We start from the raw sequence: 17,210 nt of genomic DNA, 5'->3' as shown, positions 1-17,210 counted from the left end.
CTAAATTGTGGGGTCTTTTGACAGCAAAATATTGACAAAGATTTACACACATTTGTAATGGAAACGCAGCTGCTCTGGCAAAGTTTTCAGGTTCTCTCACCTTCGTCTTATTTTTCCTCTCTCCACAGAGCCACTTCCTGCAGTGCAGCCCTGATAACCCCGAATTCGAAGGCTTGGACTGCCACGTGTTCGAGTCGCCTTATCCGATGACCATGGCTCTCTCCGTGCTCGTCACCATCGAGATGTGCAACGCTCTGAACAGGTGGCTCCACTTTTTTCTTTGTCATTAGAGAAGGAGCATTTGCTGTCAGGAGGAGGAGGAGGAGGACGAGTACCTGCTGTGTCACTGAAACAAACCATTTGCATTCTGTCCTCACTGCAGTCTGTCAGAGAACCAGTCCCTGCTGCGGATGCCTCCCTGGGAGAACATTTGGCTGCTGGGGGCCATCTGTCTCTCCATGTCCCTCCACTTCCTCATCCTCTACGTGGAGCCTCTTCCCGTGAGATTATTCTGTGATAAACTTCTCCTTGTGTCGACATTTTAAGCAAGCAGTTTATTCCCAAACACAGGTGGAGTCATTGTGGGACCCTCTAGTGGTCATATGCTGTTGTTACAGTAAAGTTAATTCAATTTTAAGCTAAAGAAAAAGGAACTTTATACAGAAGAGAATTAGAGCCACTGAAAAAAATTAATTCTGACTCTTTTTCATAGAATTGACTTAAATTTTCTGAGCTCAAAAGTCAGAATTTCTTCTTTTTTTGTGGCCCTATTCCTCTTTAGTTTAAAGGGATTGTTTAGAATCTAACTTCTGTCGATAATTAGCATAAATCCAGGTTAGTTGGTTAGTTAATTACTTTCTATGTAACATACTTAAAACCGAGTTTGTACTGGGTGTTTTATGTACCTTAAATGCAAAATGTCTTTATTTCTTATACATTTTAGGCTTTGTTATTGCTCTGTCTCTTGTTCTTTCAGTAAATGTGCTTCTTTCAGTCTGCATAGTTACTTAATTACTAAAGTATTGATTAAGTCAGGAGTAGGATTACGATTATTTCAGAAATCAATTAATCACGGTTGGTTCGATTAATTGTTTCAGCCCTACACCAATGCTGACATGTTTGGCCAGTTTGTAAGACATTTTCAAAATAAAATGAGAAGTGGAAGCTCCCTTATGTAGTTGTGTACCGCTACGCCCCTGTTGGCCACCACCGTGCAGTCATCCCACGACGACTACGTGATTTCTTGCCAACCATTGTTTCTGTACTGCGCCCAGGTCATCTTCCAGATCACCCCTCTGGACACCACCCAGTGGATGATGGTGCTGAAGATCTCACTTCCTGTCATCCTGCTGGACGAGCTGCTGAAGTTCGCCGCCCGGAACTACCTGGAGCTGGGTAAACAGCTGGAGAAGCCGTCCCAGGGAGGCTGCCCCCTGTCTGCATGCGCTGAGGGCGTTTCCTGGCCCTTCGTGGCCGTCGCCCTGCCCCTGGTGCTGTGGATCTACAGCACAGACACTAACGTGTCCGCCATGTTGTGGCCCTGACTGACTCCGGCACACTACCCCTCCTGCACACCAGTGTGAAGTGGACGTTAACACACACCTAACAGTTACATTAACTCTGAATAACTCATCGTAGACATCTGCACCTGCTCTGACCACTGTCAGATATGTTCTATTTACATTTCCACTGATAATTTTTTTGTTTTGTTTTTTTTGCGGGGCGAGGGGTTGGTATTTAGTCATATTTTAATGACTGATATTACATCTGCTATTTTCCTACCAGGCTTCTCCCATCTTCGAGCGCCATAGTGACCAGTTAGAGAAGCCTGTGATGTTGGAGCTTTGTGTTTTAGCTGTACAGAGAATTTACACTATTTTCTATTAATGTTTTGTAATTTTTAGGGAGGGAACAAAGAGTCTCGGTGTGTGAAGAGGACGTGTGATTGTAACACCTGAAAAGTGCAGAGCTGAAAGGAGGGCAAAGTCTTGCAATATATGAATCTCAGTTATTATTGAACTCTGTACACCTTCATTATTTTTCTGCACCAGGCAGAGCGCAGCTACCTCAATGCTGTTATTATGACCAGAAGTACCCGTTTTGTCTAAACACCATTTCAAAGGTTATCACTAAAAGTGTTGAGGTACGTACCACTTTGTTTTGCGGCGCACATGCTCACACAACTTAATCTTTTTTTATATATATATATATTTGTTTAAATTTATTTTTCTGTTCTATTTTATGGAGAAAAGGACAAAAACGTGTTACAAGTTTATTACACAGCAACTTTTGATACAGCCTGTTGTTAAATATACAGACGCAGACAATATAGTTGGTACCCGTGGTAAAGATGTTTAAAGGGCCAGTATGATGTGAAATCAACTTTTTTGAGCTTTACATCATGTTACAATATTATTCAAAAACACACCTGGAGTGTTGCTTTAATTCTTTCATGCATGTTTTGAAGAATACTTTAATCTCCCGTGGCAACCATTCTGGTTTGCAAAATGCCTAGTCTCATCTCGGCTCCTTCAGACTAGCCAGCAGCAATTAGCAAACACCTGGCAGAACTGCACGTCTGCTAAGCTCATCATAGGAGCTAGCACTGAAAAAAAAATGTTAAGGGGTTCATAAAGGGTTAATAGAGAAACATTGTTTTGATGACTTCCTGAATGCGTAGTGCCGGAAAGAGCTGGAGCTTCTTAAAGAGACATAGGCCCATTTTCAAGGTGTTAATTGGCGAAGTCAAATTTTGTGAAATGTCATTCCTATGAAATGATGCTGTATGTCTGGAAAGTATATAACACTGCCCCTTTGAAAAGCCTTAAAATGAATTCATTTCATTTGAGTACATTTATTCAGTGGGATATCATGTTAAGAAATATTTTTGGGCAAAGTTCCGCTTACCAATCCCTTCAGAATAAATCTATCTGAGGCATTATTTTAATTTACACTTGATGTGAATTTACACTTTATTTTAGTTTTGTACATAAATTAATTAGAGGTGCACCGCTTTGCAGTTTTTTGGCCAATCAGCGATCTTTAAAAAGACTGACCTGACGGTGCCGGTTTTGGCTGATACCAATTTTTTTTCTGCATTGTTGCTAAATATAGCAACAAAGTGGCGTATTTCTTTTAGCCAATAGGCTGAATGAGGATACTTGCTTTGACTGGCCACCACAAACGGTGAGCAGGATGGTTAAGAGCTAACACGTGGACTGTTGAAGTTGTGTGCGGCCCGGCGGGGTCACACTGCCCCCACGTACCTTCTTACAAACTTTTTTCTTTTGTGTGTCGTTTTGGGAACCGACGGTCCAACCGTGACATCTGCCGCATTCCTCCTGAGCGTTGCGCTAAGACCTCAGGAGCGTTAAAGAACTTCCTGCTGAACAAATGTACTCAAATTAAAGGTTAGAATTTTCAAAAATGCCCAACACCTCCCACGTTGCTACAGTAAAAGTAAAATTCATCAGTGGTTCCCAAAGTGGCTCCTGGAGGGCCGGCATCCTACATGTTTCAGTTCTCTCCCTGGTTTAACACACCTGGCTCAAATGATGGCTCATTAAAGACCTAAGAAGAACACTGACATGCTGAAAAGGTTGTTACTACAACCAGGGAGAGAACTAGAACGTGCAGGATGCCGGCCCTCCAGGACCCACTTTGGGAACCACTGCATTAGAATGTTTTTCCACACCTCCTCACCAAAGTACCAACACATTATTCTGTCTGTATATACCTGAAGAAAACTTTTTGTCATCTTCAGCTTTTCTTTAGATTCTTCCTTTAATCCTACTGTTATGATTTTAATATGTGAGTATCCCGCACATACTGTACTTGAATATGTAAAAGGAAAAAAAAGCACCAAGAAGCTGTTAGTCTTATGACCATAGCACAACATGAACATTTTAAGAAAAAAAGACCAAAAAAAAAAAAAAAAGGACTCGTAAGACTGAAACAGTTGATGTATATCTGTACATAACATACAAAGTAGAGTGTATGTATATTTTATTTGTCGATGTCATAAAGCAGCGACACTAGAGTCTCCTTCCGGTGGGGACGGTTAGCGCCTCTCTGCATGCCTGCTTCACTCCAGCGCTGGTTGTGGTTTTGTTTTGTTTTGTTTTTTTTTTTAGATCAACCGTCGGGAGTTTTACCCGCAGAGTGAGAACTCTCTAATCAGCATGCCGACTACCAGCTCATCTTCAGAAAAAAAACCTGTCTGTTCGTTACTGCTGTATGTATATTAAGGTTCAACAAGTACAGAGGGAGAGTGAAAACTGAGATTGTATTGTGAAATGCCATCAGTGCCACCAAGTGCCAGCGCCACACTGACTGGAAACCTTTTCTGTTTCCAGGCTCAGTGTCGCTGGTGCTGGTTGTTTTTGATTGTAGACTGGCAGAAACAAGTGCCCATATATTAATACAGGATATAACTTTGATACACTTTTTTTGTGTGTGTGTTTTTGTCGTGACCTGCATTGGGTCCCATCCTATCTGAGCTTCCCACACATGATTTCTGCCGTCTGATTCCTCCTTTTCTTCTTGTTTCCTTTCACAGGAAAGGCCCAATAAGCCCTCCTCTACGCTTTTATTATTTTATTTTTTTTTGTTTTATCTTTCCAGAAACTTTGGGTTTGGTTTTTGTAGTGTGCATGTGTGTTTTGGGGTAGCGCGTCTTTACAAAGAGCTGCCTGCAGCTGCGACGTGAAGTCCGTGGCTATAAACGAACGTCGGTCAGAAAGCAGTCGGCCCCGTCTTCCTGCATGAGGAGCCTCAGATGAAAGATTTCTCCCTCCATCTTTGGAAGCTGATAGAAAACACTGTACAGGTCATTCATTTCTTCATGCTGCATGTCAGCTGCTTCATCAGAACCTTCTAATCAACAGTGTGTAGTAGTAGTAAAACAATCGATTAGACATTCGTCAGATTACTACAAATGTTATAAAGCTTAAAAGATTTTTTTTTTTTCTAAGGAAATACTTTGATGGGACATTTAGCAAAACAAAAACCTTGCATTTTTTGGGGCGTTTTTGTTTGCTTTGCACTGAGACGTGCAACATGTTGGGAGGATTTTTTTTTTTGTGCCATATCTGGAAAGGGCGGCTGTGCAGTGATGCATAATGTTTTACTGTAAGTACGTCAGGCACTGGCGTTTCGTTGCCAAACTGCTGTACTGTATTTTCAGATAATTGTACGATGTATCACATGGACCGTTTCAGGTAAATAAAAAAAAATTACTGTCATACATGAGGAATTTACTCACGTTTGTCCTGGTTACTTTGAAACTTTGCTTTCCGTTAATGAGGATCAACGAATTACAGCTTCACACAGAAAGACTCCAGGCTGGGATTTGAACCCAGCACAGCAGCAACGCAACCATCTGATATCAGAATCCTGAAATTCACAGGTGGGGAGAGACGCCAGAAATTATACTGAAGAGTAGCACTGCTTCAACATATTTTTACTCGAGTAAAAAAGTAGCCGTCCAGTAAAAAAGCATTCCTGGAAAGGCTGCTTAAGTACTGAGTAACTGATGATGTCATCAGATGGAAAAACGTCATTTTATGTGCAAGACTAAGATAAAAAAAGACATACAAATAATTACAAAATGTCAAATTCAACCAGAAAAAAAAAATCTCAATTTATCTTTTGCTACAGTAGATTATATATATATATATATGAGGTCTCACTTCTACATAAATTCTAAATTTGTGTCCGTATCTGGTTTGTTTTTGGTCAAAACAAGCTTGATTTTCATTCAGTTTTCATTCAGTGAAGTTAGTCACAGTGGGTCGAGCAGCCAGAAATTTTACTCAAACATAAAAAGTCCAGCACAGTGAAAATATTCCTAAAAGTGCTATTTTTTTCAAAATAGTTGCTCGTCAGTAGTTACTATGTGCCTCTGATTAAATAAAAGCATAATTAAGAGGAAGGAATGAGAGCTAAGATTAACGCCTCAGTCCCAATTCAGTCGTTCAATTTGAACTGGTTACTTATAGAATGAATAGTTACAGGAGCCGTTTCATCTGGCAAGCAACAGTACAGTGAGCTTCATGGATCGGGTCCATTTGGAGCCTGGTTCAGAGTCTTTCAGACTATCGTTCCCTCTTAACCCCGCTGTGAGAATCTCCGTGTCTACGCTCTCTGTGCTGCTTTGCTAACCTCGGCTGGACTGAGATCTCAAACTGACAAAAAGGAGAAAAGATCTTTGAGCTGAATCAAAAACTCCTGCTAGGTTTTACTTATAGCTTTAGGCTCCAGACAGATTTTAGATTTCATGAGAGCCAACACAAGAAACAAGACGGTTAAGTGCATGCCAGAATCTTTACAAGGTTTATTATACATTTATTAAAATATGTACAAAAATATAAACAGTTCACTTATATGCTTGCTAAGGGAAACTTTACAATGTAATCAGCTGACTATGGGTTTATTTTCCTTTTTATTCTTAGTACAGTCAAAACACACAAAGCATGTTCATTATGGCAAAACCCATAAAATATCTAAAATGAATATTAGTCACAAAAAAAATGTATAAAAAGCAGCCAAAATATTAACTGTCACAAAGTCCAGGCATATTCACATGTCTTGGTGTGGCACTGTGGACATCAGGTCAGATGATGAAACAAATTCATCTTTTTAGAACATACATGTCTTTCGCTTAACGACCTGAAAACACTGCTGAGTAGAGCAGACTGCAGTTTAATAGTTAGCTTTTGTTTTGTACAGTACAGATAATCATTTAGAGACTAAAGACATGATGTCACTCTTTTTTTTTCTTTACATTTCTCGCTACAAACTGAAGGATGTGCTGATTTTCTGTGCGGTTGGAGGCCGGGTGCTTTTATGAAACCGCTGCAGTGACTGGAACGGGTAAATAAAGCTCAAATAGCCTCTGACTGAAGCTGGTGACGTTGGCAGAATGATGGGGAAACGGTTTTGGCTTCAGCTCTGCATTAAGCAGAATCTCAATAGAAGTGAGTAGCAGCTCTATAAAGTAAAGTACAGCAACAGAAACCCCAGAGTTTAAAGGTTGCTCAGTGTTTTATTCTCTGCAAACTGCTTCAAACCAGCAGCTGCACCACCTCCAGGGTACCACCAGGGGGCGGGGTGGGAGTTTAACTGCTGCAGCGGCTGAAGGCTTCTGGTGTGCTAACTGAGGGCCCCTTCTCTGTGCCCCGGGGGTCACTGCATCCCGAACCACTGTTCCTGGTCGGCCCACTGAGCCGCTTCGCTGTCGCTGCCCTCCAGATCGCCGTCCTCCCCGCTGCCCTCCATGTCGTCGCCGTCCAGCTCCACCGTGGCGTCCGTGGGGCTCTCCTCCTTCTCCATTTTCTGCATGCCTTCCAACGACTTCTGGTCATTAGGATCCAAGCTGGAAGAACAACATTAAGAGTTAAAAATACACAGCTCTGAGTTTTAATATCTGTAATGTCTGGATGGAGAACATTAATGAAGGTAAGCATGCTAATGATAGCATTTGAGCTAACTGAGATTAGCCAAATGATAGCAATAGCCCCCATGTTATTACATCATTTTAGCTAATGTTAGCATTTTTGGGGGTAATTTTAGCTCATACACTACTGTCTAAAGGCTACACGGAGGGCATTACTGCAAGTCAAGATGTTAATGATAGCCCACATGCTACTGACTGCATGTTAGCTAACCATACGTTTTTACCCAATTCTGCAAAAATGTTTTTGCTTTTTATCATTTAAAGCTCAAAGTTGAGGCCTGCTAGACCAAACTCTTCAACACAGCTTGAGATTCGGGTCGGAGAACCACACACACTTCGTCAGGCCCCTTTAAATTTCTTCAAAAATGTTCTAGTAGGTTACTATATTATGTCTTTAATGGTGTGAAGCACTTTGAACTGTCTTGTTGATGAAATGTGCTACACAATTAAACATTTTGCGAGGGATAAAAAAAATAAATAAATAATTTACCTCAAAGCGATGCTGTACTGGTCCATAGCCTCTTGATAATCATTGACTGCCACCAGGAAATCTCCCAGCATTCTGTGCAGGACGCAGTCGCTTTGATTGGCCAGCGCATTCCGCAGGAGCGCGATCCCTTCTTCGTATTTCTGTTCCCGATCTTCACAAACAGAGATTCATTCCATTAGTGTGCAGACGATGCTGTCGTGTTCTAAACTGATTTAGCGTCCTACGTGCGATCTAAGGTTTGTGTAGCAACCGGTACGCACTGAGCAGCTCAGCCTTCTTCACCACAGCCTTGGTGTAGTCGGGCCTCTGAGCGAGGGCCTTGTCCAGCAGAGCTTTGGCTTTCTCCTGAGTCACCGGGTCTTCCAGGCACACCGTGGCCAGGATGGTCAGAGTCTGTGCGTTGGCCCCCAGAGTCTTATAGATATTGTTCGCCATCCCCATCGCTTCTCGAATCCCATTGGACGCCAGGTAGCAGTCGATCAGACCTGAAGGTGTTGAACGAAAGCAGATCAGAAATACTTTCCTCCCAAAACACCCGACCGTCTGATGGTAGTTAAGACAAACGAGCCGTACCTTCATAGCAGTCCAGCCTGCAAGGCGCTAACCGCATGGCCTCTCTGAAGTGGATGATGGCCTCCTGAACTCGGCCCATGTTCCTCAGTGCTGCCCCCTTCAGGAGGAGGGCCTGGACGCTGTTGCTGTTCAGCTGGATGGCTTTGGCCCCCAGGTAGAGGGCTCTGGAGTAGCGCTTGCTGTAAAAGCTGTGGCAGCTGAACAACACATACACATGTGAAAACCTACACCAGTCAAGCAGAAAACACTTATGTTGATATAAGAGAAGACGGTGCGTTCAAAGACTCACCCAGAGATCACCCAGGGTTCAGCGTGTTGGTCGGAAATATTAAACAACCGTCCTCCCAGGACCTCCACGTCTTCCAGGTGTCCCTCCCGGGCCATCAGGTAGCCGTAAACATCCATACCTGCAAGTCCGAAGAAGCAGCTGCTTAGGACTGCAACTAACGATCGTTTCAATTAATCGATTATTCTGACGATTAATCGGGTAAAAAAAAGAAATTGCCACATTCTGCAGATTTTTTATTTAAGCCTTTTTTTAAATGGAATATTAGAAAGGCATTAATAGATGCAAATAAACAATTCAATTCATTTTTAAATAAGAAAATAAACATCTTATTGCCTAAAGTGCAGCAACGCAGCATTCCAGTAGTGAACCGTTGATCATTTATAGCAAAAGGATGCAGCTAAAAAAACCAATATTTCTACTTTGCTTAACATGAATGCAACGTAGGGCTAGATTTGGACTATTTTTGAATTAACCAATTAATAAATGGATAGCAAAAGGTGTTTTTGTTTCCCACAGAATTTGAACCAGGTGTTGCTATAACGTTGTCATTGAGGAATTTTGGGTAGAACGTATTTATAGAAAAAGTGTCTTTTTTTCATCTTAAATGCAAAATGTAGATATTTTCAGACATTTTTGGCTTTTTTTTTTTTTTGGCATACTCCAGTTAGTGATTAATCAATTACTAAATTAGTTGACAATTATTTCAATAGTCGATTAATTGTTTGAGCTGATTGTGAATAAAATCAAGATGGAACGTTTCACACCTTTGATGAGGTACGGGTCCAGCATCTGAGCTTGTTCAAATTTCAGAATGGCGTTCTTGGTGTCGCCTGCCCTGAAATAGACGTCGGCCAGGCTCACCAGGAGGTCCACGTTGTCCCGCAGCAGCGACTTCTTCTCCAGAGAGCTGAAGGGGAACGGTTTATTTTAGGGAAGCGGAGGGAAGGCGGCCAGCTGGGAGGAAACATCAAACCCGTTCTCACCAGATGGTGTTGATGGCTCTCTGGTTGTCCCCGGCGTGGATGAAGGCGTACGCTTTGATCCACACAGAGAGCCAGTCCAGGTTGGGGAGATTCTGGATCACATCCATGGTCATGGAGGAGACCTCCGCTCCTTTCACCGACAGAGAGAGAAGACCTGGAGAGAGAGAGAGAGAGAGAGAGACGCTTTGATTTGATTTTCAACATCAACTCGACTAAATCCAAGCAGTTGGATCAGGGTGAAAACTTTGAGCGTAGAGAAGTAAATATGAAACAAAGGTTTGTCTCCTTTACAGAAAAACCTTCACACAACACTGTAGACACAACTTTTTAACATCAACAGTTTTGTTTGGATTTGGAAACGTGTGGAGCTCACACAGCTGGTGTGTTCCAGCTGTTGCCTTAAAATCTGTCCACAAGTATTCCTCCATGTGGCCGACAGTAGAATCGCATTACGTTTTAACAAAGTAATGAGAGAGAGAAAAATGAATGAATAAAAACTGCTCCTTGTTGTGGTATGTTTACAGCCAATAAGAATGATTTTTATCATCCTGACCAAACTGGAAATGTCACTGACATGAAGCCGAGCCTGTGCACGTGAATGTCTGTGCGTACCGATTATGGCGTCCAAGGCGAGCGGACACTGTCTGAGCACCTCTTTGTAGCTGGTCACGGCCGAACGTTCCTGACCGGCTTTCCTGTACAGGTTAGCCAGCATCATGTTGATCTGAGGACAGAAAAACCCCCCAAAAAACAACAGAATCACAACAATATTAGACAGTACTCCACAAAAACGTTAAGGCAAAAAATACACTCAATTTATTAATCGTTCATATCATGAGCTCTGCAGCATTTCCTGTTATGCGACTGCATTTCTGACAACAACGGTGTTTAGATAAAACGCTGCTTTTGTCAGTAGATCCAGCTGAACTTTAGATTATAAGTTCAAGTCTGGGTTTCTGCCGCGCAAACTTTCCAAGCCTGGAGTCACACTGCTCTGCCCGTCGCTGCGTTTCCGTTACAAACGTGTCGATGCTTGTCGACATTCCACAAATGCCAAGAAAATAAAAACAATTTCACAATTGCGATGCTTCCGTTAAATAAGAAGCTCGATTAAAAGACACAAAGACGTATCCTTGTTGGGATTCTGCTTGTTCACAGTCGCTTCTCCATTCATGAAGGAAAAACTCCACCTTTGGAGTCCTTTGTCTTGATGGGATCCCGTCCAGAACAGCGATAGCGTCTTTATCCAGTTTCAGTATGGTGTAGCATTCAGCTATCTTGTACTTTACCTCGATTTCTGACGGCAAACTCTGAAAGGGGAAAAAAAAAAAATGCAACTAATAAGTGTCTGCTGAAGGTCACAGCACCCGATACAGCTGTAATAATTTAATTAAGAGGTTTAAGATGAGATGTATAAATGCAGCATGTTCCATGACAGAGAGGTTCATTTAAAAGCTCAAAAGAATAAAACGGCGCAAATCCACTGAACTCCTTTCACCATTCCTGTTATGTGAACGTTTTGCTCCGTGTCAGAATGCCTCCACGGAAAATACAATTTCTTTCAAAATAACATATTTCATTTATTTAAAATAATTAATCCTTCTTATTCCATTTCAAATACATTGACTGGTATGAAAAACAATAGATTTTTTGACCTTCCAATTTGGCCTGATGGAGGATCAAGCTGACATAAAAATGGCAAATTTCAGTGACTAACTCGTACATTACATCTTTTACCCATAATTATAACAACATCCTGGACATCAGATGTGGTAACAACAAGGTTCCCCCCCCAGAAAACTTGCTAAGCCCAAAGGTTGTACATTCATTCATCCAGCGGTCCGCCGTGTTTTTCAGTTGACAGGAAATTTGAAAATATCACTTGATAATTATGTGCTACTGAAAGATTAGAATAGTAATACCTGAACAACAACTATAAAGTCTTAAAAAGTGCAAATGTTTTAAAAAGACTTAGGTAAATAAATAATGCCTAGTCTGGTGGGACACAAGTAAAGCCTGGTGGCCCGCCAGGCTTATAATACACTGGGGGGAAACCCTGAACAATACACGATAAGGTGCCAACAAAACTAAACTAACCTGTGCCTGGATGTTGGCAGCAGCTCCACCAGTTGAGGTTCGAACTTTGGATGTTTTGTTGAGCACCTTCTTCTGCTGCAGAGCCATGCTGTATTTACAGGCAGCATTGCGGTATTCCTTGTCATGGAAGATGGCATCAGCATGGTAAACCAGCAGCTGGTACTTCTGGGCCGGTGAGAACAGCTCTCTGGAATTATACACACACAGATTATTTTAGCAATGGATCAAAACAATATACTAGAATACATTTTAAACAATTAAAACCGACTATATATTTATATGACATAGGAGAAAAGCAACCAATTAGGTCTATGGAAGATGCTGCCAGCATAATAAATACAGTAGCAGAGAGTAAAAGTTATTTTTATTGTTTTACTACTGTCTGTCTTGGTAAATAATTGTTCAAATCAGTTGGCGTTAAAATAATCCACCGTAAAATATAAGGACTAAAGGAGGAAGATGGAAAAATATCAACAGAATAAATGTTAAACGACCACGGTTGTTTTAACTGCTGGAAACGTCGTTACGTTTCAGAACCTACATACGACTATATCTTGGGACCTACATGCGCCTCCGTGATTTAGAATCATTTTCCGACCTAATTTTGTGAGGTTATAATAAAAACACAACTCTGTGAACGACACAATCATTACTGTTAACCGTTGTTGACTAGTTGGCGTTAGACTGTCACCACCAGGGAGAGAAAACATGGTGATATTAGTGTTGAAGTACACTCATCAGGAACTAGACGGGCCCCACACTGACATTACTCACGGGTTATTATTACTCATCGTCAGCAACAAACTGCTCAATATGCGGACATTGGAGTAAAGGCCGGCTGCAGCCATATCCCGAACATGATCCACTGCATTCATTTTGGAGAAAAACAAGGGCTTGTTGAACCTTTCCGTGTGCAGTTTAAAGTTTCTGTCAGTAAACAGCTAAAGGTGGCTAGCATCGGATGTATTAAATATGGCGCCGCACAGCCTTCCTTCCGTTTACTGCTGCCTTCTGGTACACCTCAGTAGCTCGTCTTTTTCTACAGCCGCAAAATATACATATAACGTCCTAAGTATTTTGTTGACTGCAGTGCAAACTATTTTTATTGACTGCATTTTACTACCGTTTTCTTAAAGTTTTAAGGTTTTGTGTTTTTATTAATGCTTTAGTATTTGAGTTGAGGTTTTGTGTGATCTTTCCGATATATTTGAACGCATCTTAAAGGCTAATAAAATGTAAAATGCTCCGAAAGAAATTCAATTTTTTTCTATCCTATTTTTATTATGTATGATATCTATGTTTATTTGGTGACATGTCTAATTTTTTATTTTTTAATTTCAAAGTACACGTTTAGTTGTGAGTACAAAAATAAGTGAATTTTATCTCCTCGCGAGAAAATAATTATATGTTCTACTATGTACATTTTATCTCGTGTTGAGTTGAAAGTCATTTATTTTTGTACCCAGCAGTAAATGCAAACAGCCAAAAATATGAACACGATGAACAATGCTAATGACTTTGCCCAAACCTGCATACGAATCAGGAGTCGGAACGGTTTAAGAGAGCTGGTTTAGGATGTGTAGAAAACACGCTTTCAGACAAAAACTTGTACATTTTTTCAGAAAACATTTTCTGGGCGTATAAAGATGCGCATGCGCACACTTCCCATCCAGCAGATGAATGTTGTGTCTAAATAGCCAGCAGTTGGCAGCGCAGCTCCTCGTTCCTGTCCCAGTTTTAGCTCTGGTTTTCCGAAGGTGTTTGTCTACAGACAGTGTTTTCCCTCGGTTCCGTTCGCGTACCATGACCGAACAATCAGCATTACTTCTTCGAAAACAATTAGCAGGTAATATTCCCATTAGTCTAGTCGACGAAACAAAGGTTATGTGTGTAACCGCTGCGCTAACGTTAGCTTTTTTTCTGTAAGCTACAAGGAACGCTGTTTACGCCATAGGACTGAGCTCGGGGAGCTAACACAGCAGCATGAAGGGTGCCTTTATCAATACACCTCAGCGTGTTGCTAAGCTGCTTTGGTTAGCTAATCACTTTTACGATTCATCACATCAATTTAGAACTAAAAATGAAAAGATAACCACCTACACTAGTACATAGTCGTACCGAGAACCCTGCTAGCTGCTAGCTAGTTTGGTATTAGTTGTCAGATAGAACAAAGGAATAACCAATCCAAGAACATCTCATGCCTTGATCACTAATAAGGCTAATTATAGTTGCAAGCAGTCCGATTCTTCTATCGGGGCCCACGTTACTACTTCTGTAAACAATTAATAGAAATCCATACAGACTCTTATTTTACATATTTAAGGTTATTCCATGTACTAGTCTGGAGCTATGATGCTGTTAAATGTATTAGTTTGACGCTTGGTATTCTTGTAACCAGTTTATTTGGAAGGGCATGTGATTTTTCATGATGATGCCGAACATTTGGATCTCTACTGGAATGGAGCTGGGTAACATCTATAGAAAAACATCTATATTTCTCATGAGTTAGCAGGCTGTTTAAACTCTGTTTCAAATATAGGGTACCCAGGGCAAGGTTTATAGATCAATAGCATACTGATTTAATTTCTGTTTTGGGCTGGGGGTTATTTTTGCTATATTTTTGCAGAGATTATAGAAATGGGTTTTAATTCAAGCTAGAATCATCGGTTTTAAGGATTGATGTATTTTTCCCCTCATTGCCCAGTATGTTAAGATATACTTTTATTATAATTTTACTAGGGGTGCGCCGATTTTCTTAATTTTGGGAGATCGGTGATCGGCCGATTTTTACATGTGAAGCCGATCTTATCCACCAATGTCATCAACCTTGGCAAAGGCCTAAAAACCAACCACTGTGGTTTCTTTTCTCCTGTGAGAGAGGTTTGACTGACAAACCGGCCGACCAGGTCATGTCTGCACATTTACAGTTAACAATAGTCACCCCATTGTTGCCAATTCAGCAACTTGATATATTGGCGCAATATTTCAAACAAAAAGCTGGTATCGACCAAAATCGGAATCGGTAAGAGAACTGCAATGAGTGCACCCCTAAATTTTACTGTATTAATCAGTGAGTTGACGTAGATCTCTTCACTATTGTGCACATCTGTATATCACCTCAACACTGATTACCATTTTAATTTTTTTTAAATATTTGGCTGATGTTTTATGCTCATACTCATCCTTCAAGGTTGCCTTTGAGATCTGACTTACCAAATTTAATTTTAAGTAGTTTTGATGCATTTAATGAGGGGGAAAAAAAATCTGTTTTGTCCTTATCTGACCTACTGATAATCTAGCAGAGTCTTAAGTCTTTAGTCAATTAATCACAGCATCCATATTTAGCATTCACAAGCTGACTATCATTTTGAAAGAGTTTGGTGTGGTGTGAAGTTAATACTTGGCTGCGATAAAATCCTCTTTTTAAACTTTCACAGTAAAGCCATACAAGTTTGCTGTTATCTTTTTGCGGACTCTTTTCATAACTAAACTTTTCCATGTCCTGCCAGAGCTCAACAAGAACCCAGTGGAGGGCTTTTCAGCTGGTCTGATAGACGATGACGACATATACAAGTGGGAAGTTGTGATAATTGGTCCACAAGATACTCTTTTGTAAGTGAGAAAATATTGAAATGGGGGGGGGAGAGGATCTGACAGAATTATTTATTTTACTTTGCTTTTTTTCCTTTCGTTTTGCAGTGAAGGAGGATTTTTCAAGGCATACCTAACCTTTCCCTATGATTATCCGCTACGGCCACCAAAGATGAAATTCATCACAGAAATTTGGCATCCAAATGGTAAACACATCTCTCAAGATATCATTGTGTGGTTTGTGGATCCAAACAATTTTCCTTATTTAAAGCTGCAGTGTGTAACGCTTACTTTTTTTATTTCATATTTGTTGAGACTGTCACCATGTTGTGACAGTATGGTATTAAACAAGTAATCTGTTAAAAAAATTCTAGCTCCTCAGTCTTCTACCAGGTCTAGATAGAAACAACCAATGAGAGCCAGGAGGCGGGACTTAGCTCTGCTCACCCCCCCTTTGCTCTCTGCTGCTTTACAGTTAGCAGATCCTGTTGTGAATCCTTAGGTTAGGTAGCACGACTACCAATGACGGCGGAATAAACGGTTTTCGTGTAACTGTAAGTTGTTTCTGTACCATCAGCACATTTAGCAGCGAGTGCACAAGGTACATTGACAGTGCTGAGACCCTCCTCCTGGCTTTTATTGGTTGTTTTTGGTCGGGAGCGGTGCATTTCTTTAGACGGCAGTAATAACTCAGGGAGGAGGTGGAGGAGATCGACGTTTTCACAGATTGTCCATCTCATATACTGTCACGACATGGTGACAGTTTTAACAAATGCATAAAAAAGATATATATATATATACTACAGCTTTAACAGTTCTCATCTCTTGCTCCCTCACAGTTGCAAAGAACGGGGACGTTTGCATCTCAATTCTGCACGAGCCAGGAGAAGACAAGTTTGGTTACGAAAAGCCAGAGGAGCGCTGGCTTCCGATCCACACTGTAGAGACAATCATGATCAGCGTTATCTCCATGCTCGCAGACCCAAACAGTGATTCACCAGCTAACGTGGATGCTGCGGTGAGTCGCGCTACATTTCCTTCCCCTTACCCCCGCATCGGTATTCGTCTTCAAAATCTCACAATCTCTGTCATCAAGGAGAACTGATGCGTTGTCGTCTCAATAATGCAATGTTGCTCCCACAGAAAGAATGGAGGGAGGATCCTAACGGAGAATTCAAGAAGAAGGTGGCTCGCTGCGTAAGGAAAAGTCAAGAGATGGCGTTTGATTAGGGGGTCTGCTGTAAATTCCAGGGTGAGCAAACTGTTTAGCAAGAGTCTTGCATAAATCATGACATCAAAAAGTAATAATAATCTCTTAACAATTGCTTCTGTGCAGTTAAAGGAAATGCCTTCAGCGGGAAAACTTCAGCAAAAAGGCTTTTGCACCCTTTGTTTTGCCAGTCAAAGGATTCGGTTGGACCCCAACCACGTTTCTGTGAACGGTCTGCCAGATGAGCCAATTTGAGAACACTACCAGCGAAATTATCCTGTTTCCTACCTGGAATTGTATATTTAATTTAATTTATTTTTGGAAAAACAAAAAAAGAATGATGTAAGATATGTCACTACTGTAAATGAACTTGCTTTTTTATCTGCTGCTGAACAGTTTCTACTTTATACCAGGTTTCTTATGCAATTTAGATTGTGTAGACCGAAAACAAAAGCCTGTCCTCATTAGGTCGCCCGTCCGTCCTCCTTTCACCAACCCCGCCCCGATTGTCGTCGATCCGA

General features: G+C 41.1%; 3 protein-coding genes across 4 annotated transcripts in view; 2 read left to right on the top strand and 1 right to left on the bottom strand.

Moving 5' to 3' along the window:
- atp2a2a (ATPase sarcoplasmic/endoplasmic reticulum Ca2+ transporting 2a) overlaps positions 1-5,258 on the top strand; it is a 28,825-nt gene extending 23,567 nt beyond the window's left edge. Inside the window, exons 18-21 of one of the 2 annotated variants that reach the window (XM_032577837.1) lie at positions 129-262; positions 383-500; positions 1,275-1,395; positions 4,559-5,258. In XM_032577837.1, the coding sequence (XP_032433728.1) occupies positions 129-262; positions 383-500; positions 1,275-1,395; positions 4,559-4,572 (387 nt within the window). In that variant the 3' untranslated portion in view covers positions 4,573-5,258. Of the gene's footprint in view, positions 1-128; positions 263-382; positions 501-1,274 lie in introns of both variants that reach the window. The other variant, XM_032577836.1, reaches the window with a different exon arrangement.
- A 1,927-nt stretch (positions 5,259-7,185) lies between these two features.
- Positions 7,186-12,874, bottom strand: anapc7 (anaphase promoting complex subunit 7). The gene is made up of 11 exons (XM_032577841.1): positions 12,663-12,874; positions 11,889-12,075; positions 10,982-11,101; positions 10,404-10,515; positions 9,792-9,945; positions 9,573-9,715; positions 8,809-8,926; positions 8,520-8,716; positions 8,207-8,431; positions 7,947-8,097; positions 7,186-7,375 (listed from the first exon to the last, which is right to left on the bottom strand). Exons 1-11 carry the CDS (start codon positions 12,761-12,763, stop codon positions 7,186-7,188), a joined length of 1,698 nt encoding a protein of 565 aa, XP_032433732.1. The 5' UTR covers positions 12,764-12,874.
- Positions 12,875-13,553: 679 nt separating this feature from the next.
- Positions 13,554-17,070, top strand: LOC116729366 (ubiquitin-conjugating enzyme E2 G1-like). The gene is made up of 6 exons (XM_032577845.1): positions 13,554-13,734; positions 15,398-15,500; positions 15,588-15,685; positions 16,319-16,497; positions 16,623-16,731; positions 16,816-17,070. Exons 1-5 carry the CDS (start codon positions 13,569-13,571, stop codon positions 16,707-16,709), a joined length of 633 nt encoding a protein of 210 aa, XP_032433736.1. The 5' UTR covers positions 13,554-13,568; the 3' UTR covers positions 16,710-16,731; positions 16,816-17,070.
- Positions 17,071-17,210: the final 140 nt, after the last annotated feature.

Source organism: Xiphophorus hellerii, chromosome 12 (assembly GCF_003331165.1).
Source record: "Xiphophorus hellerii strain 12219 chromosome 12, Xiphophorus_hellerii-4.1, whole genome shotgun sequence".
NCBI classification, from domain to species: Eukaryota; Metazoa; Chordata; class Actinopteri; order Cyprinodontiformes; family Poeciliidae; genus Xiphophorus; species Xiphophorus hellerii.
Note: the sequence above shows the minus strand (reverse complement) of the source record. Positions and strands in the feature narration are given on the sequence as shown.